This window comes from Schistocerca americana, chromosome 4, assembly GCF_021461395.2.
Source record: "Schistocerca americana isolate TAMUIC-IGC-003095 chromosome 4, iqSchAmer2.1, whole genome shotgun sequence".
NCBI classification, from domain to species: domain Eukaryota; kingdom Metazoa; phylum Arthropoda; class Insecta; order Orthoptera; family Acrididae; genus Schistocerca; species Schistocerca americana.
In genome coordinates, this window is record NC_060122.1 from 357,241,933 (window position 1) to 357,268,687 (window position 26,755).

At 41.5% G+C, this 26,755-nt stretch overlaps 1 protein-coding gene across 1 annotated transcript in view; it reads right to left on the bottom strand.

The window, feature by feature from the left end:
• Positions 1-926: 926 nt before the first annotated feature.
• The window catches only part of LOC124613057 (multiple PDZ domain protein-like), a 131,119-nt gene continuing 105,290 nt past the window's right edge, over positions 927-26,755 (bottom strand). Inside the window, exons 10-11 of the mRNA XM_047141641.1 lie at positions 24,787-24,951; positions 927-1,040 (exon numbers count right to left, since the gene is read on the bottom strand). Of these exons, the coding sequence (XP_046997597.1) occupies positions 942-1,040; positions 24,787-24,951 (264 nt within the window). The 3' untranslated portion in view covers positions 927-941. The remainder of the gene's footprint in view (positions 1,041-24,786; positions 24,952-26,755) is intronic.

Genomic DNA, 26,755 nt, shown 5'->3' on the forward strand with positions numbered 1-26,755 from the left:
CAAGAGGAACAACAAACTAACCACTACAAACTGTAGCTCCGCTTAAAATTCATGAATTTCGTAAAAAAAGGGAGGAAATACTGCTACATCCGTACAAAGTCATACTGTATTTGAAGAAATTTGCAATAAGAGTTTTCATAAGTATGAGTATACAAACATTTATGGCGATTTTTAAGTAAGGCTGACAGTCAGAGGCGAAAATGTACTTCAGAAAGTACCAAATGCCTATGAGGCCTGCACAAGAAGACATAATATCTAATTTAATTATTAGAGGCCGTTGGAGTACATACGACAGTGACACTGATAATATTTCTGTACAACGGATAACTGTGCAACTATGAATATGATCTGAAGGTGAACGACAGTGCCTGAAACTTTTACTGCAATACTGACATAATACACAGCGATCGACAGACTGAAAATAAGTGTTTTTCGTATAAATAAGCACCGCAGATCACTCCCTACTGAAAAGTATGTCTTATTTCGAAAAGAACGATATTTAAGAAAAAGCAGTTTTCAGTAAATGCTATCTGTCATGGTCGCAACACAATATTTTAAACTGTTGTACCAATATGATGAAAATGGCGCTGTCTTCTGAAATACAATAAATAATCCATTGTTTTCAGAATTAAGGTTTAAACTAAAATTAGTCAACACAATACTGCTCTTCATATTTAGCAGTACATACTTTCAGCAACATTCCGTGCCTATATTGGTGAATGGTCTTCATTTGCCACGTGGAAAACATTTCGAAGACAAATCGAAAGAAAAGACTGTTGTTAGCTATAGTCACCCTCATGCCCAATGTTAAAGAGGACTGAAAAGTGGTTATCTCCCGTAAATTCCTGAGAGCTTATTTTCAGATAGACTTAAGTGATACTTTATTTTGGGTCACATATAATTACAACAAAATAAACTGAGTGTAATGCTGTCATTTCGCGTTACTCACTAGTTGTGTATCCAAACTCATCTTCCTCCTCAGGATCTGCTTCAATCTCCTCTTTACTCCTTTTGACATTTCCTGCACTAGCTCGGTGAATCTGTCAGGAAAAAAAATAAATAAAATATGTCAAAACCGGGATTATTCACTAGCGGCCAAATGATCAGGTTTATCATATATATCCGAACCACAACCACAGAAAACTAAAGAATGAATGACGTGACAGTAAAAGCGCGCTACAAATTATTTAGCTACACTACTGGCCATTAAAATTGCTACACCAAGAAGAAACGCAGATGATAAACGGATACTCATTGGACAAATATATTATACTAGAACTGACATGTGATTACATTTTCACGCAATTTGGGTGCATAGATCCTGAGAAATCAGTACCCAGAAGAACCACCTCTGGCCGCAATAACGGACTTGATACGCCTGGGCATTGAGTCAAACAGAGCTTGGATGGTGTGTACAGATACAGCTGCCCATGCAGTTTCAATACGATACCACAGTTCATTAAGAGTAGAGACTGGCGTATTGTGACGAGCCAGTTGCTCGGCCACCATTGACCAGACGTTTTCAATTGGTGAGAGATCTGGAGAATGTGCTGGCCAGGGCAGCAGTCGAACATTTTCTGTATCCCGAAAGGCCCGTACAGGACCTGCAACATGCGGTAATGCATTATCCTGCTGAAATGTAGGGTTTCGCAGGGATCGAATGAAGGGTAGAGCCACGGGTCGTAACACATCTGAAATGTAACGTCCACTGTTCAAACTGCCGTCAATGCGAACAAGAAGTGACCGAGACGTTAACCAATTGCATCACATACCATCAGGCCGGGTGAGACGCCAGTATGGCGATGACGAATACACGCTTCCAATGTGCGTTCACCGCGATGTCGCCAAACACGGATGCGACCATCATGATGCTGTAAACAGAACCTGGATTAATCCGAAAAAATGACGTTTTACCATTCGTGCACCCAGGTTCGTTGTTGAATACACCATTGCAGGCGCTCCTGTCTGTGATGCAGCGTCAAGGGTAACCGCAGCCATGGTCTCCGAGCTGATTGTCCATGCTGCTGCAAACGTCGTCGAACTGTTGGTGCAGATGGTTGTTGTCTTGCAAACGTCCCCGTCTGTTGACTCAGGGATCGAGACGTGGCTGCACGATCCGTTACAGCTATGCGGATAAGATGCCTGTCATCTCGGCTGCTAGTGATACGAGGCCGTTGGGATCCAGCACGGCGTTCCGTATTACCCTCCTGAACCCACCGATTCCATATTCTGCTAACAGTCATTGGATCTCGACCAACGCGAGCAGCAATGTCGCGATACGATAAACCGCAATCGCGATAGGCTACAATCCGACCTTAATCAAAGTCGGAAACGCGATGGTACGCATTTCTCCTCCTTACACGAGGCATCACAACAACGTTTCACCAGGCAACACCGGTCAACTGCTGTTTGTGTATGAGAAATCGGTTGTAAACTTTCCTCGTGTCAGCACGTTGTAGGTGTCGCCAACGGCGCCAACCTTGTGTGAATGCTCTGAAAAGCTAATCATTTGCATATCACAGCATCTTCTTCCTGTCGGTTAAATTTCATGTCTATAGTACGTCATCTTCGTGGTGTAGCAATTTTAATGGCCAGTAGTGTGTATATAGGTGCAAAGTCCAGTATCTGTTCCTTTATTTTTCGATAAAAATTTATCAGTAAATGAAATAAATACAATGTCCACTCTCGTATGCCGGCCCGGAGACTTCGAGAGGCCGCCGGAGAGTATAGTGCTCGCTCTCGGTCGCTAGGCGGAGCTGTTACCACCGAGGGCACCTGCATTGCCTCCCGCGGAGAGACAGACCATTCCGTCGGCCAATTACAATTCGTGGCCGCCCTGGTAAGCTCTGCCGCAGAGCGACACGCATCTCGATCATTTCAAGCTGACTGTGGGATGGAGAAGTCGGCGGACAGACGAGATGGAGCGAAAGGAGTGACTGATCGCTCTCCGGTGCGGCCTGCGCAAATTGCCGCAGCAAAGGCAATCCCCACTGCAAGCTGGCTTCAGCAGTTGGTGGAGGAACAGAAGCCGGTCGAGCAAGCTGTCGCAAATCTATCAGACACGATGCGGATGCAACTCGCCAACTGTGAAGACTATCGGGCGGTGACGAGTGAGGCGGAAGCACGCTAGTTTTCTTTCTACACATACGCCGCTATTTAGAAGAGGTTCGACAAGGAAATGTTTAAGGATTTCCCGCGTTGTGCGGACACTGACGTCCTGAAAGAAGAGCTGGAGGAACTTTGATTTAGCGTGAGTTCGGCGACACGCATAGAGTCATCTCAGACACAGAAAGTCTCTCTCTCTCCTCGTTATTGCAACCGATAACCAGAAGAATAAGAACCTCTTCCATGCGACGTGTGTGGCCACACAGTAATCACAGTAGAACCACATCGCACAACAGCGACCTACCTAAGTGCTTCTGCTGTCAACGGATAGGGTATGTGACACGCTACTGCTCCTTCAGAGACGTACGTAAAGTGTGCAGGCGACCATGCGAGCACAAAATGCCCATATCTCAAGGCGCACGCATCAAGATTCAAGGACTGTGGCGGCTAGCAATTCGCAAGCTACCTAGGTTGTGGAAGCTTATAACGCAGCGGCAGTTCGCCAGCGTGGCGTGCCCTTAAAGCAGTAGGCTGATAGCTGCGCTCGACATCCGCATCCACTGATCCACTGATAACGATGATTGATGATGATTATGTGTTTAAAGAGAGTAAACTACTGGGTGTTCAGTCTCTCCTTATCATGAGAGAAACATGTAAAAAGGTTGAGCCATGGTAAAAATTGCTGTTTTAAAGAGCGCGCCGCAGCGCGTAGTGTGAAGCAGTCGCCCTCCGTTTCTGGCGGTGGCGCCGCTGTGGCAATCGCAGCTCTGGAGTCTCCCTCTGGTGGGAAAGGGGAAAGGTTGCCTGTTCACGTGCATTTAAGCGGCTCTATGAGCTCGCCAGAGGGTCAGTCTTGGCGAGTCTAGAGTCAGTCTGGGGTCAGTCTCTCGTCCGAATTTGTGGGGCAGTTAGTGTCTGTCTGTCGTCTTGAGTGTTAGTATGTCTTTCGTTCGGATCCATCTTTAAAGCCGGATAAATGAGAGTCTTTCCACTCCGCCAGTAAGAGAACTCAGCGAGTGGTAGTTCGGTCGGGGCTTAGTTCCTGCATCTGAGTCTGTGCGTTAGGCCGCTAGTCTGCTCGAGTTGCTCAGGCAATGGTCACTGGCGGTTGGTCGATCGCGCACTGAGAGACGAGATGACTTGTCCGCCTTGAGCGTCGGCACATGTGAGGTCGTCACGTGAGTCCAGTGGGATGCGCCGTATAGCGAGGGTTAGTGGCTTCGCGGCCGACACGAGAGCAACAGGAGTCAACCCACGACATCAGTCTGGCCGGTGCGAGCTGCGACGCCGTGGTGTAACTGGTCCTCCGAGCGCTTCTGGGCCCCTTCAGTTACCATCTTGTGGAGCTTGGCTCGGTCCTTTCCTGGTGCAGGGATGTCGTTTTCCCAGTGGGCGTGTTTCCTCTCCATGGTTGGGTCCGAGCCAGTATTTCCGCCGTCGTGTGTCTGGAAATGAATGGGAGACGCACCAGCAGTGCAGTCGCGACGGGGCAGTGGGCAGTCGGTCGGTTGGTGCGGACCAGGAAAGACGGGACATTGGCGCGCCTTCCTGCGCCTGTTGAAGAGGCTGGCAGCGGACGGTTGGGGAGAGCGATTTATGGGTGCTGCTCCAGGTCTTCTCCAGAAATCGCAGTTTATTAGAAGTTAAGTGATTGGTGATATGTGGTTTCATTTACTTGTTTGTTTTCTTGGTCAGTCTCTCGTCCCCAGCTTGCTCGTCTGTCTCTCGTCCGCATTTGTTAGGCGGTTAGTGTCTGTCGGTCATTCGGAGCTGCCTCTGTCATGTTTGTCGGATTTGGTGTGTTAATGAATTTATTGTTTGGAGTGAAACGGCCTAATTCCTGAAATATGTTTTGATCTTGCCTATCATCTTGAGAGGCGGTATCTTTGTACTGTAGAGCATCTTGACTTGTAGAATTTTATATAAGATTGCATTTTATGGGCTTTTATTTAAATGGTCATTTTAGTATATAAAGTTGCCACCCTTCCACCGTAAGAAGTTAAAATCACCTTCGGTGGCAAAGTTAATTTTTTTAATTTTAGTGTTTTGTACCATTTCCATCCCTCCTACAGGGTGCATAATTTGTGTGCTTGTGTGAATTGTTAAAACTTTTAGTTTAAAGTAATCTGGTGTGTTGCAGATTTGCACCAGTGTAGTCTTTCAGAGGTTGTTGTGAGCGGTCGTAACTACAGTCGTGTCAAAAAGGGAGTGGCAAGGTTCTCAGCCCGAAAGCTCATACAGTCAAAAATTGTTTCTTTCTGCCTCTGAATAAATTGTAACTTGATATTTAGAGGGTGCTTTTTGATTATAATTTTAAATCTGTTTCTTTTAAAGTGAATGAAATTCCCATTTGTTAAAGGCATTTGATTATGATTTCATCAGTTACTCCCTAGCAACACACTCACACAGTGTGATTAAATGTGTTAATGTTCTTGATGAATCACTAGTAAATAAAGTAAATTCTTAAGAATATTTTTTGAAAATAAATCCACAGTTCAAAGGTAAAAAGTGAAAAAATTGGGACTTGATTGCTCAAACTATATAAGCAAGTTAAGAGTTTAAAAGGGCATGACAGTAGTTGTAACATGATAGGTGAAAGAAAGTAGAGATGACACAGGCAGCATCTCGCACAAGAGGATATAAAGGCACAACAAGAGGAGAGGGGAAGAAAGTAACCTGCAGTCGCTTGATGGGAACCCACCACAGAGGGAGGGTCTCGCCCCCACAACCACCCCTAACAAAGGAAGCAGAGGAATATTATAGGTTATAGTAAAATCCACTCTCCATCATGAAATCTAACACTTCGGTTGTGGCTGTCACGTCATTCGCAAGCACCTGAGATAGTGAGGTAGGCAAGTTGAGAGAGTGCCATAGATAGACCAGCAGGGTGCACTCGACAAGAACGTGTGCTGTTGTCAGTGGACTACCACAGCTGCAGTGAGGAGGATCCTCCTGATGCAGAAGAAACTCGTGGGTGAGTCTTGTGTGGCCAATGCGTAGCTGCCACAACACAATGTCTTCTTTCCAAGAGGGCCAGTAAGATGTATGCCACACCTTAGAGGACCCTTTAATTGCTCTCAACTTGTTTTGAGTCATATTAGCCTGCCATTCCAATTCCCAGAGACTCAAAATATTGCGCTTAAGTCCTAATCTTAATTCTGTGCACGGCATCCTGACATCAACCTGGTCTCCTGTAGTTGCTTCTTCAGCTAAACAGTCAACGAGTTCATTTCCTGGAATGCCTATGTGGTGCAGTGTTCACAAGGTCACTGTCTTTCCAGACCTGTAGAGGTCAACCAGTAGGCCTGGATGTCAGTGACCAAGAGCTTTTCAGGACAGCACAGGGTTATGACTTTTAAGCAAATCATGGAATCACTACAGATCAGAAAGCTCATTGAGGCCTGGGATTTGACGTACCACAAAGTCTGTGAGATGGCAACAAACTCTGTAGTGTATACACTGCAGGCATTTGGCAGAGAGTGCTTCTCGTGCCCCCTTGCACGTGCAGAAGTGTATCTGACCCTGTCGTTGACTTTTGATCCACCTTTGCAGATGCATATTGGGTTAGAATAATCGTGAAGGACTGAAAGAAGCAAGTGTCAGAGAAGGGTAGGATCAGCATCCTTTTTGCAGCTACAAAAGAGGTCCACCCATTTCGAAGGGCAAGGTACAGGCCACGGGGAGGGGGAACTGTCGAGAGGGAGCTCTGCACTTTCGCCGGGAGTCTCTTGGATGCTATTGAAGTATCCACTGAAGGATGGCACTTGTGCCATTAAAGCACCCTGCAGCATTCTCTGAGAGCTGTGGCTATATCTTCAGACCACCGTGGCACTAGTGGTCGTAGGGATGAGCTGGAGGAGTAGGGTATCATTGCTGCTACAGCATGAGTAATAGTATAAATAGTATTCTGTACCAATTTGTCAATATCTGTCACATGACTGGTTGCAAAAATTGGCTGCAGAGGTGAAAACCTATCAATTAGCTTTCCAAAGCGACCAATGTAGAGCACATTCTAGATATTTTTTAGTGGAGAGGGTGAGAACAATAGGAAAATGGTCGCTCTCACAAAAAACACCATGGACGCACTACTGAATCAGGGGTAATATACTCAGGCTGCAAACTGCAAGATCAGTAGCTGAAAATGTTCTGAGAGTCACACTGAAATCGGTTGCAGCTCCAGTGTTGAGTAGACAGACATCCAATTCTCAAAGGAGGTATTCTAGTACTCAGCCACTGTGAGACAATGTCGCTGCCCCAGAGATGATTATGAGCATTAAAGTCCCCCAATAAGAGAAAGGGGGCAGTGGAGAGGTAATGCACCACAGTACGGCATTTTCCCCAAATGGTCCACACTTTGGGAAGTGGAGGTCAAATCCAAAAAGGGGATCAGTATTTAAAAAGCCAAAAAATGTGAGGGAAAAAGTGTTAAAGCAAAGTGAAAAGAGCAAAAACCTTCAAAATTCTGAAGAACGGTCACAAGAACAAGATAAAAAACTTGACCCACTAAAAAAGACTCCTATTAGTCGCCTCTTACGATAGGCAAGAAAGGGCTGCAGGTCTATTCTAGCCTCCAGCACTGCAGGGAGGGGGAGGAGGGTGTTGGTTGATAACAAAATACATCTGACACCAAACTGTAGCAACCTGGGGTGAATGGGGCCACTATTGTGTAGAGGTGGTAGAGTGACAAGGTGTTGAGGCAGTTGTGCTGGCCAGTGATGACCAGGAAAACTCAATGCAAGTCTTGCGCTACAATGATTGTAGTGCTGGAATGACACAGACATACACCCCTGCAGGCATACGGTCTGCCGACTGCATTGTCAGCTGCAGAAGCCTGGGGTGGTGTGATGGACATTTGACATCTGTGTCCTGCTTTGCTGGCACTGTTCTCTTCAATCAGCAGTGCATGCCCCTGTTAGCACTGTGCAGTTGTGAGTGAGAAGTGTCAGCGACACAAATGTCTGTCCAGAGTCTGGTAGAGATCCGTTGCTATGGGAAGAGAAGCTTGCACCTGTACTGGTGGATGGCAGTCACACTTCCCAGGCCACAAACTGGTGCCAACCAAGGCAGAAGTTCAGATGTTGCTACAGAGCCTGAACATGGTTCATGCATTGTACTGCTCCCCCACGGGTGCAGAATTAACTGTGTGGCCTGGTGTGGTGGAGATGGCTGCAGAGACTGGCATTGGCTGCTCATTCATCCATAATATAGTGGAGACTTAAGTGGCCCTGGTGTTGCGGAGGGTGTTTCCAGACTGTGCTAACTGTGCTAGAATCCAAGGGTATTTGTTGTGGTTAATGGCGCATTTGTTGAGCCAATACACCACTTCCAGGCACCTACAAACCAAAACCTTCATGGCAAAATGGTGTGGAAAGTTCTCTCAGGCTGGTTTGTAGTTGCACTACTTTTCTGCGATGTCATCAAAATTACATGCCTTGGTCTGGCACCTTGTAGTAGGTAAATAGGCTTGTTTATGAACTCACATACTAGTCCTCCATGCCTGCCTGCTCACCTTGTGCACTGCTGCAGTGAAGCTGCTTTTCTACCATTAAATTAGCGATGTTGTTACAAATAGAATATTACTTTTCACACAGTCAAACACCTTGAATAAGTCAGAGAAGACTCCAACTGTTGATTTTTTTGTTTATTTAAAGATTTTATTATGCACTTAGAAAATGTATACACAGCAGATGAAGTAGAGGAGCCCTTTTGAAACTCGAACTCTGTTTGATTAAGTATCCTATACTACACAGGGGGGTGACAACAGCAGAGTACGTCACCTTTTCAAAAATTTTAGAAAGTGATGTAAGAAGTGACACTGGGTGCTATTTCTAAAGGGGATCAAAAAGTTTCCATTCAAAGGCCATACAGTCCAGAACTGGTGTGCCAATCAGGCAAAACTGCCTTGAGCATTGAGGCAATCATCCTACCAATGCAATAGCTTGAAGATACCCATTTGGTAATACCATGTCCTGCTGTATGAATAAGTCTGTAATTGTCTACTACACATCCTCACAATTTAAGGCTTTTTTAAGGGACCAAAGGTGTGATATTTATTTATTTATTTATTTATTTATTTATTGTTCCGTGGGACCAAATTAAGGAGAAGTCTCCATGGTCATGGAACGAGTCAATACATGAAATTATAACATGATATTAGAAACAGATAAAATGAAATATACATAAAAAAAACATATTCAGGTGACAACCTGAGAGAGATCACGAATACACAATGTGTGGTCTCCCACTTGAGTTATCTTAGCTTCTGCATTACAGCATTTGTGATAGGGGGTGAGTGCTTTATGATGAAGCAGCAGTACCCTTTGCCACAGTTTACTCAGATGGCTGTCTGCTGGTGTTTGCCCTTTGGCAGACAAGAAAAAAATAAAACAGGTTGGTCTTGTTTTGATGCACTTGGTAATAACATCAGCATTTTTCATGTTTCCACATTTACCACACACATAATGGAAAGACATGAATGCCATACTGTTCCCTTGTCTACATGTTGGAGTTAATATACTTGCACCAGTCATGCTACATTGCATATATGCTGCAGCAATGCCCTCAGGTGAAAACTTTTTTATCACTCCTTATATTTTTATGATGTCTGATCAACACTGTAGAATTGCTGCAGAAACTGAAACTGAGTATTTATATGTGGTAAATTTAATTTGTAGTAATAAAGTTTCTTGTTTTTCCTATGTTTGTTTTAATTATTATACATATGACAAGTAATGACAATATTATGGAAAGGATAGTGGAGATGTTGAGTCGCAGATAGGTGAAACAAAATATCTGTCAAACAAGTAAGCTTTTGGCCAAAAAGACCCTCTTCCGAATTAAACAACATACACATATATACACTTCCACAAATGCAGCCCACACACATATGGCTACTGTCTCTGGCTACCATGGCCAGACTCTGTGAATTGCGTTCATGGAGAGAGAGAGAGAGAGAGAGAGAGAGAGAGAGAGAGAGAGAGAGAGAGAGAGAATATGTGTGTGTGTGTGTGTGTGTGTGTGTGTGTGTGTGTGTGTGTATGTGTGTTTGTTGTTGTTGTGGTCTTCAGTCCTGAGACTGGTTTGATGCAGCTCTCCATGCTACTCTATCTTGTGCAAGCTTCTTCATCTCCCAGTACCTACTGCAGCCTACATCCTTCTGAATCTGTTTAGTGTATTCATCTCTTGGTCTCCCTCTACGATTTTTACCCTCCACACTGCCCTCCAGTACTAAATTGGTGATCCCTTGATGCCTCAGAACATGTCCTACCAACCGATCCCTTCTTCTAGTCAAGTTGTGCCACAAACTCCTCTTCCCCCCAATTCTATTCAATAGCTCCTCGTTAGTTATGTGATCTACCCATCTAATCTTCAGCATTCTTCTGTAGCACCACATTTCGAAAGCTTCTATTCTCTTCTTGTCTAAACTACACTCCTGGAAATTGAAATAAGAACACCGTGAATTCATTGTCCCAGGAGGGGGAAACTTTATTGACACATTCCTAGGGTCAGATACATCACATGATCACACTGACAGAACCACTGGCACATAGACACAGGCAACAGAGCATGCACAATGTCGGCACTAGTACAGTGTATATCCACCTTTCGCAGCAATGCAGGCTGCTATTCTCCCATGGAGACGATCGTAGAGATGCTGGACGTAGTCCTGTGGAACGGCTTGCCATGCCATTTCCACCTGGCGCCTCAGTTGGACCAGCGTTCATGCTGGACGTGCAGACCGCGTGAGACGACGCTTCATCCAGTCCCAAACATGCTCAATGGGGGACAGATCCGGAGATCTTGCTGGCCAGGGTAGTTGACTTACACCTTCTAGAGCACGTTGGGTGGCACGGGATACACGCGGACGTGCATTGTCCTGTTGGAACAGCAAGTTCCCTTGCCGGTCTAGGAATGGTAGAACGATGGGTTTGATGACGGTTTGGATGTACCGTGCACTATTCAGTGTCCCCTCGACGATCACCAGTGGTGTACGGCCAGTGTAGGAGATCACTCCCCACACCATGATGCCGGGTGTTGGCCCTGTGTGCCTCGGTCATATGCAGTCCTGATTGTGGCGCTCACCTGCACGGTGCCAAACACGCATACGACCATCATTGGCACCAAGGCAGAAGCGACTCTCATCGCTGAAGACGACACATCTCCATTCGTCCCTCCATTCACGCCTGTCGCGACACCACTGGAGGCGGGCTGCACGATGTTGGGGCGTGAGCGGAAGACGGCCTAACGGTGTGTGGGACCGTAGCCCAGCTTCATGGAGACGGTTGCGAATGGTCCTCGCCGATACCCCAGGAGCAACAGTGTCCCTAATTTGCTGGGAAGTGGCGGTGCGGTCCCCTACGGCACTGTGTAGGATCCTACAGTCTTGGCGTGCATCCGTGCGTCGCTGCGGTCTGGTCCCAGGTCGACGGGCACGTGCACCTCCTGCCAACCACTGGCGACAACATCGATGTACTGTGGAGACCTCACGCCCCACGTGTTGAGCAATTCGGCGGTACGTCCACCCGGCCTCCCGCATGCCCACTATACGCCCTCGCTCAAAGTCCGTCAACTGCACATACGGTTCACGTCCACGCTGTCGCGGCATGCTACCAGTGTTAAAGACTGCGATGGAGCTCCGTATGCCACGGCAAACTGGCTGACACTGACGGCGGCGGTGCACAAATGCTGCACAGCTAGCGCCATTTGACGGCCAACACCGCGGTTCCTGGTGTGTCCGCTGTGCCGTGCGTGTGATCATTGCTTGTACAGCCCTCTCGCAGTGTCCGGAGCAAGTATGGTGGGTCTGACACACCGGTGTCAATGTGTTCTATTTTCCATTTCCAGGAGTGTATTTATCGTCCATGTTTCACTTCCATACAAGGCTACACTCCATACAAATACTTTCAGAAACGACTTCCTGACACTCAAATCAATACTCGATGTTAACAAATTTCTCTTCTTCAGAAACGCTTTCCTTGCCATTGCCAGTCTACATTTTATATCCTCTCTACTTTGACCATCATCAGTTATTTTGCTCCCAAATAGCAAAACTCCTTTACTACTTTAAGTGTCTCATTTCCTAATCTAATTCCCTCAGCATCACCTGACTTAATTCAACTACATTCCATTATCCTCGTTTTGCTTTTGTTGATGTTCACCTTATACCCTCCTTTCAAGACACTGTCCATTCCGTTCAACTGCTCTTCCAAGTCCTTTGCTGTCTCTGACAGAATTACAATGTCATCGGCGAACCTCAAAGTTTTTATTTCTTCTCCATGGATTTTAATACCTAATCCCAACTTTTCTTTTGTTTCCTTTACTGCTTGCACAGTATACAGATTGAATAGCATCGGCAAGAGGCTACAGCCCTGTCTCACTCCCTTCCCAACCGTTGCTTCCCTTTCATGCCCCTCGACTCTTATAACTGCCATCTGGTTTCTGTACAAATTGTAAATAGCCTTTCGCTCCCTGTATTTTACCCCTGCCACCTTCAGAATTTGAAAGAGAGTATTCCAGTCAACATTGTCAAATGCTTTCTCTAAGTCTACAAATGCTAGAAACGTAGGTTTGCCTTTCCTTAATCTTTCTTCTAAGATAAGTCGTAGGGTCAGTATTGCCTCACGTGTTCCTACATTTCTACGGAATCCAAACTGATCTTCCCCAAGGTCGGCTTCTACCAGTTTTTCCATTCGTCTGTAAAGAATTCTTGTTAGTATTTTGCAGCTGTGACTTATTAAACTGATAGTTCGGTAATTTTCACATCTGTCAACACCTGCTTTCTTTGGGATTGTAATTATTATATTCTTCTTGAAGTCTGAGGGAATTTCGCCTGTCTCATACATCTTGCTCACAAGATGGTAGAGTTTTGTCAGGACTGGCTCTCCCAAGGCTGTCTGTAGTTCTAATGGAATGTTGTCTACTCCTGGAGCCTTGTTTCGACTCAGGTCTTTCAGTGCTCTGTCAAACTCTTCACGCAGTATCATATCTCCCATTTCATCTTCATCTACCTCCTCTTCCATTTCCATAATATTGTCCTCAATAACATCGCCCCTATACAGAACCTCTGTATACTCCTTCCATCTTTCTGCTTTCCCTTCTTTGCTTAGAACTGGGTTTCCATCTGAGCTCTTGATATTCATACAAGTGGCTCTCTTTTCTCCAAAGGTCTCTTTAATTTTCCTGTAGGCCGTATCTATATTACCCCTCGTGAGATAAGCCTCTACATCCTTACATTTGTCCTCTAGCCATCCCTGCTTAGCCATTTTGCACTTCCTGTCGATCTCATTTTTGAGACGTTTGTATTCCTTTTTGCCTGCATCACTTACTGCATTTTTATGCTTTCTCCTTTCATCAATTAAATTCAGTATCTCTTCCGTTACCCAAGGATTTCTACTAGCCCTCTTCTTTTTACCTACTTAATCCTCTGCTGCCTTCACTATTTATTCCTCAAAGCTACCCATTCTTCTTCTACTGTATCTCTTTCCCCCATTCCTGTCAATTGTTCCCTTATGCTCTCTCTGAAACTCTGTACAACCTCTGGTTCTTTCAGTTTATCCAGGTCCCATCTCCTTAAATTCCCACCTTTTTGCAGTTTCTTCAGTTTTAACCATGGTTTTAATCTACAGTTCATAACCAATAGATTGTGGTCAGGTCCACATCTGCCCCTGGAAATGTCTTAAAATTTAAAATGTGGTTCCTGAATCTCTGTCTTACCATTATATAATCTATCTGAAACCTTCTTGTATCTCCAGGGTTCTTCCATGTATACAGCCTTCTTTCATGATTCTTGAACCAAGTGTTAGCTATGATTAAGTTATGCTCTGTGCAAAATTCTACCAGGCGGCTTCCTCTTTCATTTCTTAGTCCCAATCCATATTCACCTACTACGTTTCCTTCTCTTCCTTTTCCTACTGTCGAATTCCAGTCACCAATGATTATTAAATTTTCGTCTCCCTTCACTACCTGAATAATTTCTTTTATCTCATCATACATTTCATCAATTTCTTTATCATCTACAGAGCTAGTTGGCATATAAACTTGTACTACTGTAGTAGGCGTGGGCTTCGTGTCTATCTTGGCTACAATAATGCGTTCACAATGCTGTTTGTAGTAGCTTACCCGCACTCCTATTTTCCTATTCATTATTAAACCTACTCCTGCATTACCCCTATTTGATTTTGTATTTATAACCCTGTATTCACCTGACCAAAAGTCTTGTTCCTCCTGCCACCGAACTTCACTAATTCCCACTATATCTAACTTTAACCTATCCATTTCCGTTTTTAAATTTTCTAACCTACCTGCCCGATTAAGGGATCTGACATTCCACGCTCCGATCCGTAGAACGCCAGTTTTCTTTCTCCTGATAACGACGTTCTCTTGAGTAGTCCCCACCCGGAGATCCGAATGGGGGACTATTTTACCTCCGGAATATTTTACCCAAGAGGACGCCATCATCATTAACCATACAGTAAAGCTGCATGCCCTCGGGAAAAATAACGGCTGTAGTTTCCCCTTGCTTTCAACCGTTCGCAGTACCAGCACAGCGAGGCTGTTTTGGTTAGTGTTACAAGGCCAGATCAGTCAATCACCCAGACTGTTGCTCCTGCAACCACTGAAAAGGCTGCCTCTCTTAAAGAACCACACGTTTGTCTGGCCTCTCAACAGATACCCCTCGGTTTTGGTTGCACCTATGGTACGGCTATCTGTACCGCTGAGGCACGCAAGCCTCCCCACCAACGGCAAGGTCCATGGTTCATGGGGGGAGGTGTGTGTGTTTATATTGTCTAATTCAGAAGAAGGCCTTTTATGCACAAAGCTTACTTGCATGATGGTCTTTTTGTTGTGCCTATCTGCAACTCAACATTTCCGCTATATGATGAGTAGCAAACTATCCTTTCCATAATATTGCCATTATTCCATCCTGGATTTTCTTTTGTTTGACATATGACAAGAAAGTTTATTGTAAAATACTATACAGGATGCGCTCAAACTGCAATTTATCCTGTACCTGTAATTGTAAAAGTATGTTGACGTATCCAATATCGCTCTGAACAACCTTCCAAGAATGAATGAATGAATAAGCATCTTTGGAGTCACCCTTCATGTGGAGAGGCCTAACAACAGCACATTTCAATCTGTCTGGGAATTACACATTACATAATTGACTAAGAACATTAAATATTAAGAAGCCAGAACTGTTTAGTGTCCTATTGGAGATATTATCCACCCCATACGAACTTTTACTTGTTAAAGTCATTATGATCTTTCTTATTTCAAACTGGGATGTAAGATTAATTTATATGTCCTCTGCCTTGCTTCTTTGGTGTACTGCGTTGCTTTCTTTTTTAAACTATTCATACCAATTTTCTTAACTATTTTTAAAACATATTTATTAAAAATTATTGCTCCACGTAAACTTTTTCACAGTGCTCCTGTTCTCTTCTTAATAGAAATAATGCTTTGTTCTGTGGCTGCTTTCTATATCTCTCTTTTAACAATATTCCATACTTGCTTGTTTCTATTGTATGATCTGTCAATTTCAGTCAAGATGTGCATACCTCTGGACATTTTTTTCTTAATATGTTGCAGTACTGCTTATAATATGGAAGTATTTCTGGATCATTGCTTGTTCTGGCTATTTTGTACATGTCCCTTTTCCATTGTGAAAATAGTGTGATACATGTTGTCATCCAATATTTCTTTAATAGTTTCCCATTGTAGCATTTAATTATCTTTTTAGTAAATTTACTGTCAAAAATTGGCACAAACTTAAATTTAAAGCAAACATTAGAATCTTTGCAAACTCTCCCACAGTCAACATTTTTTAAGCTTTCTTTAAAATCTTTAGTAGTTCTGTCATCAGTCACCTCACTGAACTGTACATGGAACTAAGTTATGCACTGTGATTAACTGCAACATGATCTGACAATCTATTTTTTTTTTAAGCATGCATTTCTTTATCATCTGCTCATTATATGAGTACACTACCTATCTTAAGCAATGTATACTACCTATCTTAAGTAATATCGGCAGGCAAATGTATTACTGATACTAAATTACAAGTGGTGAACTTCCACTCTTGGTCACTTTTCCTGTCAGATTCCTTCAAGAAATTTACATTGCAACAATCACATATCAACACCTTCTTTCTGCCTGAGGGATACCAAAATAAACTTTCACAATTTTTCATTAGTATTTCCTAGTTACACTTGAAGATTTGTATTAGGTAACAATCACAAGTATTAGGTTCCCTATAATTGATTTACAACCACATGCTTTTACATCTTGATATGTACAGAACTTACTTATTTCTATTCCTTTTTTGTGACAGTGGGAATTCCTCCTTGATCCGCATTGGATATACATGAAGAGGCAGCTAATTTATAACCACTTACATTAAGATTTTCTAGCCATGTGGTTACCTGGTTTTTAGTTAGACAAATGATATCTATTTCTTTCCAACTACTAAAATCTTCCAAACAGATTAAGAACTCATTCATTTTTTCTTTACCCCAACCTCCACCCCCCCCCCCCCCCCCCCACACACACACACACTTTCCTGTAATATTCCCATGAATCAGGTTGATTTCACCTTTCTCCCTGTCACTATAAGATGAGCTGGGAGTCTCTGTCAGTTTAATTTCCTTTAATACTGTCAGTCTGAACTATGAATTTGACCCAAAGTCAGTGTCTCATCTCAACCCAATAACCATACATGACTTTGTTTCTATGAGCTGTTGGCCCCCCTTACATTTTCCACTAGTAATAGATTTGCTAACTTGTGCAAACAGAGTTAGGGAATCCCTAAAAGCTCAAAAGAAAATTAAAAACATGTGTTCTTTTTCACTCCTACAAATTTTCTAATTAACAGCATTCAACCCAATGATTAACATGGGTGACACTGACATGAATAATAAATTTAATTTCACCTGGGCTCATCTGGATAGATTATGACATTTTATAACAACTTAGGAGTTTCTCTGGAAATTAATGTCACACTGTATAGTACATTTTTACATATATTCTATTTCTTGTGTAAAAGATGGAAAATCTTTTGGGCAGAGGAATGGAAATTTGTGAAAATCTTTTGGGCAGAGGAATGGAAATTTGTGAACCTGTGCTGTATTTTAGAGATAAAGCTATAAAGGACTCTAGTGATTAGAAATAAAGTTAAACTATTTTCATTTTCATCCTGTTTCATGCACAAAGTGTTGAATTGTAGACGAGAGAAGTCTGTCTTGAAATATTTTATTACCCACACTGGTATCAGTTTGGTCACCAAGCATAATATTAAAATGTTTCCTTGATTGGTTCTATACTCTGTCTTTCAGCAGACATTCATAGTAGCATGAATTAAAGACAACTTCATGTAACATATCCCATACAAAATATTCCTCTTACCTTTTAAACACAGTATTCACTCATGGAACCCATGGTTATATTGGAGTTCTTTAAAATTTTGTCTGTGATACATGTTATACCATTTTATAATACTCCCTTTCCATTGCTTCTTTTGTAAAGACGTTACTTGCTTCCACAAAGAGGTACAGGGTGTGGCAGAAAAAAAGAGGCTATTTTAGTTAGTCTCTAAAAGTCGAATGGTATTATTGGCAGCACTGAATGTTTGTAATATATTTCAAGTAGGTATGGCATTTGCTGAGATGGAGTGCTGGATCAGGCCTGAACATGCTGTGGCTGTGAGGGCCTTTTACAAAAACAGTTATATATTGCTGCTGCTAGATGGGAATACTGTAGTCATTTCAAACTTAGATGGAACAATCCTGTACCATTATCACATGCAGTCATGTTATGGGTGAAAAGTACTGATGCAAAAGGAAGTGTGTTTAAGCAGAAATCACTAGGAAGACCCAGAAGCTGTCATTCACAGGAATAAATAGAGGAAATGCAAAATGCTGTAATCAACAGTCCAAAGTGTTCTGTGAGGCAAAGTGCAGCAATAGTGGGAGTGTCCAGTTGTAGCATGCATATAATTTTATCGAATGATTTAAAGTTGCAACTATACAAGTTATAGATTGTGCAACAGTTAAAAGAAAGTGATTATGAAAAGCAAATTGCTGTTGAATTGTTGACCAAACTTAAGGACACTGAAGGCTTCTTAAATTTGCTAAGGGTGAACAACGAGGCACATATTCATCTCTCCAAGGTTATGTCAACAAACAAAGCTGCCACTAATGGTGTGTGGACAGTTGTCAAGAACTCTGTCAATGCCCCTTACACAGCCAGAAAGTCACAGTGTGGTGCAACGGGCAGAATCAGCCGTTCCTTTTTTGAGGATTAATATGGAGGAGCAACGACAGACACATTCAAGTGGTATGCTCCCATGCTCCACACATTCCTCACACCTGAATCTGAACAGTTTCCTGCAAAAGAATACTGATTTCAGCAAGATGCTGCTATGTCTCATTGTCTTCAATTTTCAGGGTAATCAGATCATTTCAAGGATGGGGACATTTTGTGGCCTCTCAGATCTCTTGACTAATCAATCAGTGATTACTTCCTATGGGGCTTGCTGAAACACATGGTGCATGATAAATGTCTACACACAATGGTAGAACTAAAAGGCACCATTAATGCAGAAGTCAGGAATATTCTTATACAGGTGCTTGAATGTGCTGTGAACAATTTACATTGCAGATGGTCTAAGAATCAATGTTAAAATGGTAGCCACCTCCAAGACAACATTTTCAAAACATTAACATACATGAAATGGCAATACAAAAGGATTTTGTTGCTGTGATTAAAAAGTTACACAGTATAATCCTGAGCCTCTTTCACTATATTCAAATTGGCCAATTTTTCGGCCTCACCCTGTTTTTACCTAACATTCTCATGTTCTAGGCTGTATAAGGCTGCTCTTTTATGCAAGTAGTCTTCATACCGTTACAAAATTGCTTTTCATTACAATTACTTCTGCATATTTATAACAGCCAAAATCCATGCAAATGGTTTCACAGTAGTTTCTGTCAATGGACACAAGTTCATACAAATGACATATTTTGCTAAATAATGTTATATCATTAACTTCAAATATGTATTCATTAATTTATTTATTTATCTAGTAAAATCTTTTATACATCCAATATATCAATAACAATTAGCAATTTTTGAAAATATAATTAATTTCAAGAGATAAAAAATGTACTCACCAAGCACCAAAGGTATTATGTATGCAGGCTCTCAGAGCCAGTGGCTCTTTCTTTTGGCAGAGAGGTGGAAGGGGAAGGAAAAGAGGTGAAGGAAAAGGACTGACAAGGTTTAAGAAAAGACGTTAAGTTCAGAAAAGTCATTCAGAACTCCAGGTCAAGGGGGAGACTTAGAGGATGGAGTGAGAAGGACATCTCTATGTACAGTATCTGCCATCAAGATCCCACACCTGTGACAGAAACTGACCTGTAGTCCCTCCTTAAAATGTCAGACCCCTCACAAGACTAACACCTCAATCCATAGAACTTCTTACCCCACCCAAACCATGCAACCCCACAAACCCGATCATCCTGGCCATTCCTTAGTTGGTGGCTTCAAAGCACTGACCAGATGTATTATATCTGCCTTAGTTGATTAACACTTGAAACCCATAGCACAAAGACTTCCCTCCTATATTACAGACACAAACCTTTTTGTCTGAAATTGACACCCATCCCACACACAGCATACACCTTGCTTGTCACCAATGATGCCATCTCCCTCTACACCAACATCCCCCAAGTACATGGTCTGTCTGTTGCTGAACATTTCCTCAGTCAGCACCCACTTGATCCCAAACCTATGACATCCTTCCTGCACATCTTAATCAACTTTACTCTTACCAACAACTATTTCACATTTGAGGGGAAGACATACAAACAGATCAGGGGTATGGCCATGGGAACCAGGATGGCTCCTTCCCAATCCAACCTTTTCATGTTTTGCTTGAAGGGGGCTCTCCTGAGATCCATAACCCTTCAGCCCCTGGTTTGGTTTAGATATACAATGATGACATCTTTGCCATATGGACTCATGGTGAGGCCAACCCATTAAAATTCCTGTAATCTCTAAATGCAATCTCCCAATTAAATTTTACATGATCCTATTCCAAATCCCTGGCCACTTCCCTTGATGTTGATCTCATCCTCACCAATGGCCAGCAACACAATGTTGTTCACATTAAACCTACTAACAAACAACAGTACCTACGCTTTCACATTTGCCATCCTGTTCATGTCAACTGTTCCCTCCCATACAGCCTTGGCTTTCAAGGCAAATGTATTTGTTTGGATGCACACTCTTTACAGGACATAATTACCCCACCTGCCTAGTTCAAAAGCAAATTTTCCAGGCCATTAAATCCAATCCTGGTAATGCTGACCCCTAAAAGAACAACTTAAGAGCACACCACTTGTCACTCAGTATTATCCTGGTCTTGAATGTACTAATCAGCAACTTCAACAAGGCCATGACTTCCTAAAATCATGTCCTGAAATGAGATCCATTCTGTCTGAGATTTTGCCCACCACACCTAAAATAGCTTTTCATCGACCTCCCAATCTCCGCGATATCCCTATCAAACCCTATGTTCCTCATGCACCCCATCTCCCTACACTATGGCTCTTACACCTGTAATCATACCCAATCCAAGATTTGCCCTATGCACCCTCCTACCACCAATACCAGCTCTGTAATTGACAAAACATATGCTATCAAAGGGAGAGTCACTTGTGAAATGACACATCATACACCAGCTGTTATGTAAACACTTTCGACCTTTTACATCGACATGACTACCACCAAGGTTTCATTCAGGATGAATGGGCATAGGCAGAGGGTGTATACTGGCAACACACAATATCCTGTTGCTGAGCATGCACTAAAAGATGACAGTTGTGGCCTTAGTGCCTGTTTCACCACACGTGCCACCTGAATTCTTTCCAGACACCAGTTTCTCGAAACTCCACAAATGGGAACTGGCACTTCAACATGTCCTTGGTTTTTGCCACCCACATGGTCTTAATTTACATTAATATAATTGGTCTCGGCATTTCTTCAGAGTAACTACTCCTTCCTTCACTTAATTTTAGTTTTCTACATCTTTCATTTTCTGACTTATCTATTTTTCACCGTCCCCCTCCCACCTCTATCACATACAACACACCTAGCATTTGCTCTTACTAATTCATGCTTGATGTTTTAGCAGTAATATTTCGAGATCCAGGTTTTCAAATCTCATCCAGTGCCATCCCCAACAATCAATCTTTCCTTTTCCTCTACTCTGGTAAGTCTTCCCTGACCCAGGGTTCTGGGTGACTTTTCTGAACTCTACCTGTTTTGCTAAACCTCACCAGTCCTATTTCTTCATCTCTCTTTGTTCCCCGTAAATCCTTCTGCCAAAAGGAGGAGCCACTAACTCCAAAACCTTGCATACATAATACGCTTCAGATATGTGCTCTCCCCCCACTGCTTGATAAATAAATTTTTTATCTGTCCAGTTACATTTTATACATACAATATATGACAGATATTGGATAATATTCTACAGTATAGTTATATCAGACAATTATTCTAGCTTGATGCACATATAATCAGACACACTGTAAAAACAATTCTTTAATAAAAAGAATTGACAGCTTTTTTGAATGCCATTACTTGACTGGTGCCCTTCATAATTTCTGGCAGCTTATAGTACAATGCTACACTGGAATGATATGCACCCTTGTGACACAAACTTGTGCTGGAACAGTTTTTATGAATACTGTCCCTTAACCTAGCATGGTCCTCATGCATAGCAATGTTTGGGATTAAGACACTCTCCTAATACATCATGCTTTTCCTTACAAACATTACAGTTTCAAAAATGCAATTGGAGGGAAGAAGAAGAATATTTATATCTCATGAAAAAAGATTTACATGAACTATTGTTTATTTTTTACTACTCTCCTTATCTCCTTTAACTTCCTGAATGTTGTTAAGGTATGAGGGGAATTACCCCACAAGGTAACACCATATCTTAACAGCAAGTGTATCAGAAAAACACAGGTTTTACAGTTTCATGAGTTGCATTAATGGACAGCACTCTGATTACAAGACGTTAACTTACAGAGTTGTGAGTTCACACAGGCAAAGACTTAGAAATTTTGTCTGCCGTATTTTGAATTTCCTGATTGTTCATGCAATTTAATGGCTTCTCTGCGTTTTTATTTTCCTGGGTCTGAAAGTGTAAAGCAATAGTTTTTTGTGCATTTAGGAGAACCTGTTTCTACAGAGCCACTGTAAAACTTCATCTGCGATGACATCTGCGGAAGTAGTAAGATATGCATATTTTGCTTCAATAAGCAAACTGGTGTCATCTGAAAATGGCACTGCTTCTGCTTTCTTTACACATGAGGGCAAGTCATTTACATTCACTGGAAAAAGAAATGATCCTAAGATGGAGCCCTACAGTACACTATGTGACCGTAAGGTTGGCTCTGAAAGGTAGCTCTGGGTAATACTACCATGTTTGTGTTTCCCTCTGTAATCTGAGGTTGATTGATTAAATAAGATTTCAGCCAATCATCTGGTACACCTCACACACCATAACAGTCAATTTTGTTTAGGAGAAATGAATTATTTATAACATGAAAAACCTTTGGCAAAGCTGAGAAAATATCAGAGATTCTGGAGTGTTTGTTACTTGCATTTAAGATGTGGCTGACAACATTAGAAGTAGCAGTCTCGGGGGAATGCTGTGCTCTGAAATCATACTGATAATATATTATTCTGACTGAAAAATTTTATTAGCTAAGCTAGAAAGAGTTGTTCAATAAATTTTGAAAAGCAAACCTGTATTTGAAACTTCCTATGAGTCTCCCATCTTTAGCAGTTTTCAGAAAATTTGGCAAAATTCCTCTGACAGAGAAGACTAGCATATGTCTAATAAGAGTGTGAAAATAAAGTTCGCTGATATTTTTATCATGTGGTCAGGGATCTCATCTACCACTGAATGACTAATGAGTGTATGACTTACAGTAGCTCATATTGACAGACAGGTCAGAGGAACATTCTATTTTTGTTGACTTTAAGATTTGCAAGTTACTGGGTGTTTTTCACACCTAATTTTCCAAATTTTTGAGCCATTAAATTCTTTGTTATGGCAGCAAAGTACAAATCGAACAGATGTGCAACCAACTTCAAGTCAGTAACAAGGCTGTCTTCATAGGAAAGAGCGATATTATTATGAGTTTCCTTCCTCTCAGTAAGTTTTTGCATAGCTTCCCATAATGACTAATTTCTGTTTGATGATTTCCTGACAGATCCATCATTTCCTCTTAATCTTGCCCCTTCGACCTGCTTCAGAATTAATTTTAACTTTTGAAATAACTCAGAAACTTCGTATCATGGTTTGCTTTTGAATGTTTAAAGCAAAAGCAGAAAACATTCTATATTTTTCTTGCAAAAGTTCCTCTTATATACAGGAGACTCATCCTGAGATGCAGGGCAGTTTAGGAGCGATGTCAGTAGCTGTGCCAGTTGACCACTATATCCTGTAATGAATGTCTGTGCTGAGTACCTACACACATTGCCACAGACTTGGTCAAGTAGTGGCACTAATTTTTGTCATGTGGGTTGAAGAGTTAATGGTTACATGCAGATTATGACTTATAATGACATTAAGGAAGTTCTCTCTTTCTATATTACTATTTGCAAAATTAATATTAAAGTCACCACACTGTACTACAGTTCTTTCCTAACTACTGAGTTTTACTTAAAGACAGATCAAGATACTTAAAAAATAATTAATATCGCTGTTTGGTGATTTATAAATATACAAAATTACTATTTTCACTATAGTTAATCACCCTCCATTTTGCTAATTTGCAAGCAGAATCTAATATCTTATAATTCAAGTTTTGTTTGACATAAATGCAACTTCTTTAAGTTTAGAAATAGTTATGCAAAAGGAACTTGTAAGCTTAAAGATCTCAGTTTTTAAATTTTGTAGATAGTCATTACATGGGGTTGCCTCTCAAGTTTTTACAAAAACAATGAAAGAAAAGAGAAAAAGGCAGTAGTTTCTACTTTAAGAGAGGACAAATGCTAGCAACATATTTTTTATTTTGCATAAGGGAACAAAAAGAAGTTGTTCAGTGATAAATCACATGATTACAAGCAATGAGGCATTAATTTGATGTTTTCCTCCATCAAATAGTCAACAGTTTGGGGTGTTGTCTGCCAGCTAACATTATCATGATGTAGGATGATATGATACTGTCTGTCGGTATCCCTGATTTCACTGATGATTAGTGGGAAAGAAATTTTGTATACTAGTCAGAATCAACTCAAACAATGGACACTCCAGGTAGGATATTAACAGTGTACGGAAAGACAGAGTGCTACTTAAAATAAAGAAGACATGACATGTCTTCTTCACGGTAAGTAGCGAACTGTCTTTCCTTACATTGTTGATAGTCAGAATTAATTGTTCTCTTTAATCATCTAAAGCAGTGATCACAACATGTCCACAGTAACCAAAGAAATAATAAAGAATAGCTATTTTGTATCCATTTACTATTATATTCTGCATGGGGACATGAAGCTCTTAGCACTTTCATTCAGACAGTAGAACCACTAAATATACAGTGAGAGCTCTATTGTGTATAATATATATAAAAAGAAGGAATGAGAAGTGAAGAGAAAAATCATTACCTCTTGCCCCTTTTTTGTGAAAATGCGACCCTCCAGGTCTCGCACATCCTCTTCATCTTCCTCACTGTCTTCACTTGAAGAATACTTTCGCTCAGATCTTTTATTTTCTGTTACTTCACGGTTACTCTGCTGCAATTCCTGCTTCCCTTCATCTGACAGTCCCACCTACGATGAAAAAGAAAATTTAATTTAAACATTCAAAATAGAAATTAAATTACAATTAAGTTTACAATGTAACACACTCTTGGTAACTTCTTTTTGTGTAATTTTGAAACAACATGGTGAAAAGCTTTCTCAAGCTTTTTCATATGATTAAATCCATTTTAACTCTTCAGTTGAAACTTTCGAGCTGAGAGGCCGTGGTCGATGTATAAAATTTCCACCTGATGTTTCGTCTCCATCTGCGAGAGACATCTTCTGAGGTTGTCCGGCTGTCGTCCAGCTACTGCAGTAGCTGGACGACCTCAGAAGATGTCTCTCGCAGATGGAGACGAAATGTCAGGTGGAAATTTTATACATCAACCACGGCCCCTCAGCCCGGAAGTTTCAACTTAAGACAACACTGGCTGTGGAAGCCTACATTCCATTTTAACTGTATCACAGTGGGCATTTCAAATTCGCCTGGCTCAAGGTAAAGCCAGAATAAAATTTCAAACTTTTACTTAGGAAGAACTTCAGTTTTCAGTTGATTGATCAACATGGGTCTTACCCCCTTGCAGAAATTTAAGTATATCATTTATGCATTAATACAAACTAAAATTTCTGTGCTCTTTGATCAAATGTGTAAATGCAAAGCAAAGTTCTGACTTCTACGTATGTTGCCAATTGTGCTGATAGACTAAAACTGCCATGTAATTGTGGTATGAGGGGCATACAAATATAGCTTGGTTAGTTTTGTAAATGTCTATCAAAAAATAAGGCATTTTGTTTAACCACACCATTACAGGTGAGTATGATTCTATTAGATTTTATCAGTACTTTTGTTGAAAGCTGCAAATGGATATAGCTAGTTCTGGTTAGTGAGACAGGTGGAGTGGACAAAGGAGGAAACCGTGTTCCATGTTTTAATGCATTTTTTTCATTTGAAGAGATGCAGACTACACTGTGGCATTAAAAATGATTTGGTTCTTTGGTGATGAATTTAAACAGGCTCCTCTAGGCACAGGATGGTAGCCTACACTTTCAGGTTGGGCAGAGGAGGCTACCATACAGGAAATCATCGTAAAAGTTCTAGATAGAGTAATGGAAAATTGCAACAATGTGTTCAAAATAGCTGATACTGCAGCACCTTCATTGAACAAGAACACTACACATGCTATATGAGGAACAGAAAAGGAAAAAGTTATGAGTGATGTAACTGTGTACTTATAAACAGAAAGGGCTGTGAAACAACATTACAGTACAAAATCTGAAAACATTTAGATTCAATTTGCATGATATTTTTGCATAGCAAGTGACTGTATTTGAAACTTGCATTTCTTTTATCATCGAATCCAAGTAACAATCACAATTATGCAATACTATGTCAAATACACCAAAGCCAAAGAAGGTAACCACAATATTTTATTCTTTTATTGCAGTTCTTCTTTGTCTGGTAGGAAAGTGATAAATCACTGTTTATCACGATTTATGGGAGAGCATAATGGAATTGTGGAAAAACCTGAACTGGCAGATGGTTGAAGCATGATGCCAACTATTACCAAAGCTTATTTACAGTGGTTCAGGAACAAGAACTAACAGAGGAATCTTATAGAATATACTATAGCCTCCTCATACAGCTTTCATAGGGATTATGAAGACAAGAGTGGACAAATTAGAGCATGTACAGAAGCATTGTAGTTTTCTTTCTTTGCATATGCCATACCATGAATGGAATGGGTAGAAACTGTAATATATATTACAATGAGAAGTACCCTCTACCATGCACTTCACAACAGTTTGTAGAGTATGAATGTAGATGTAGATTTAG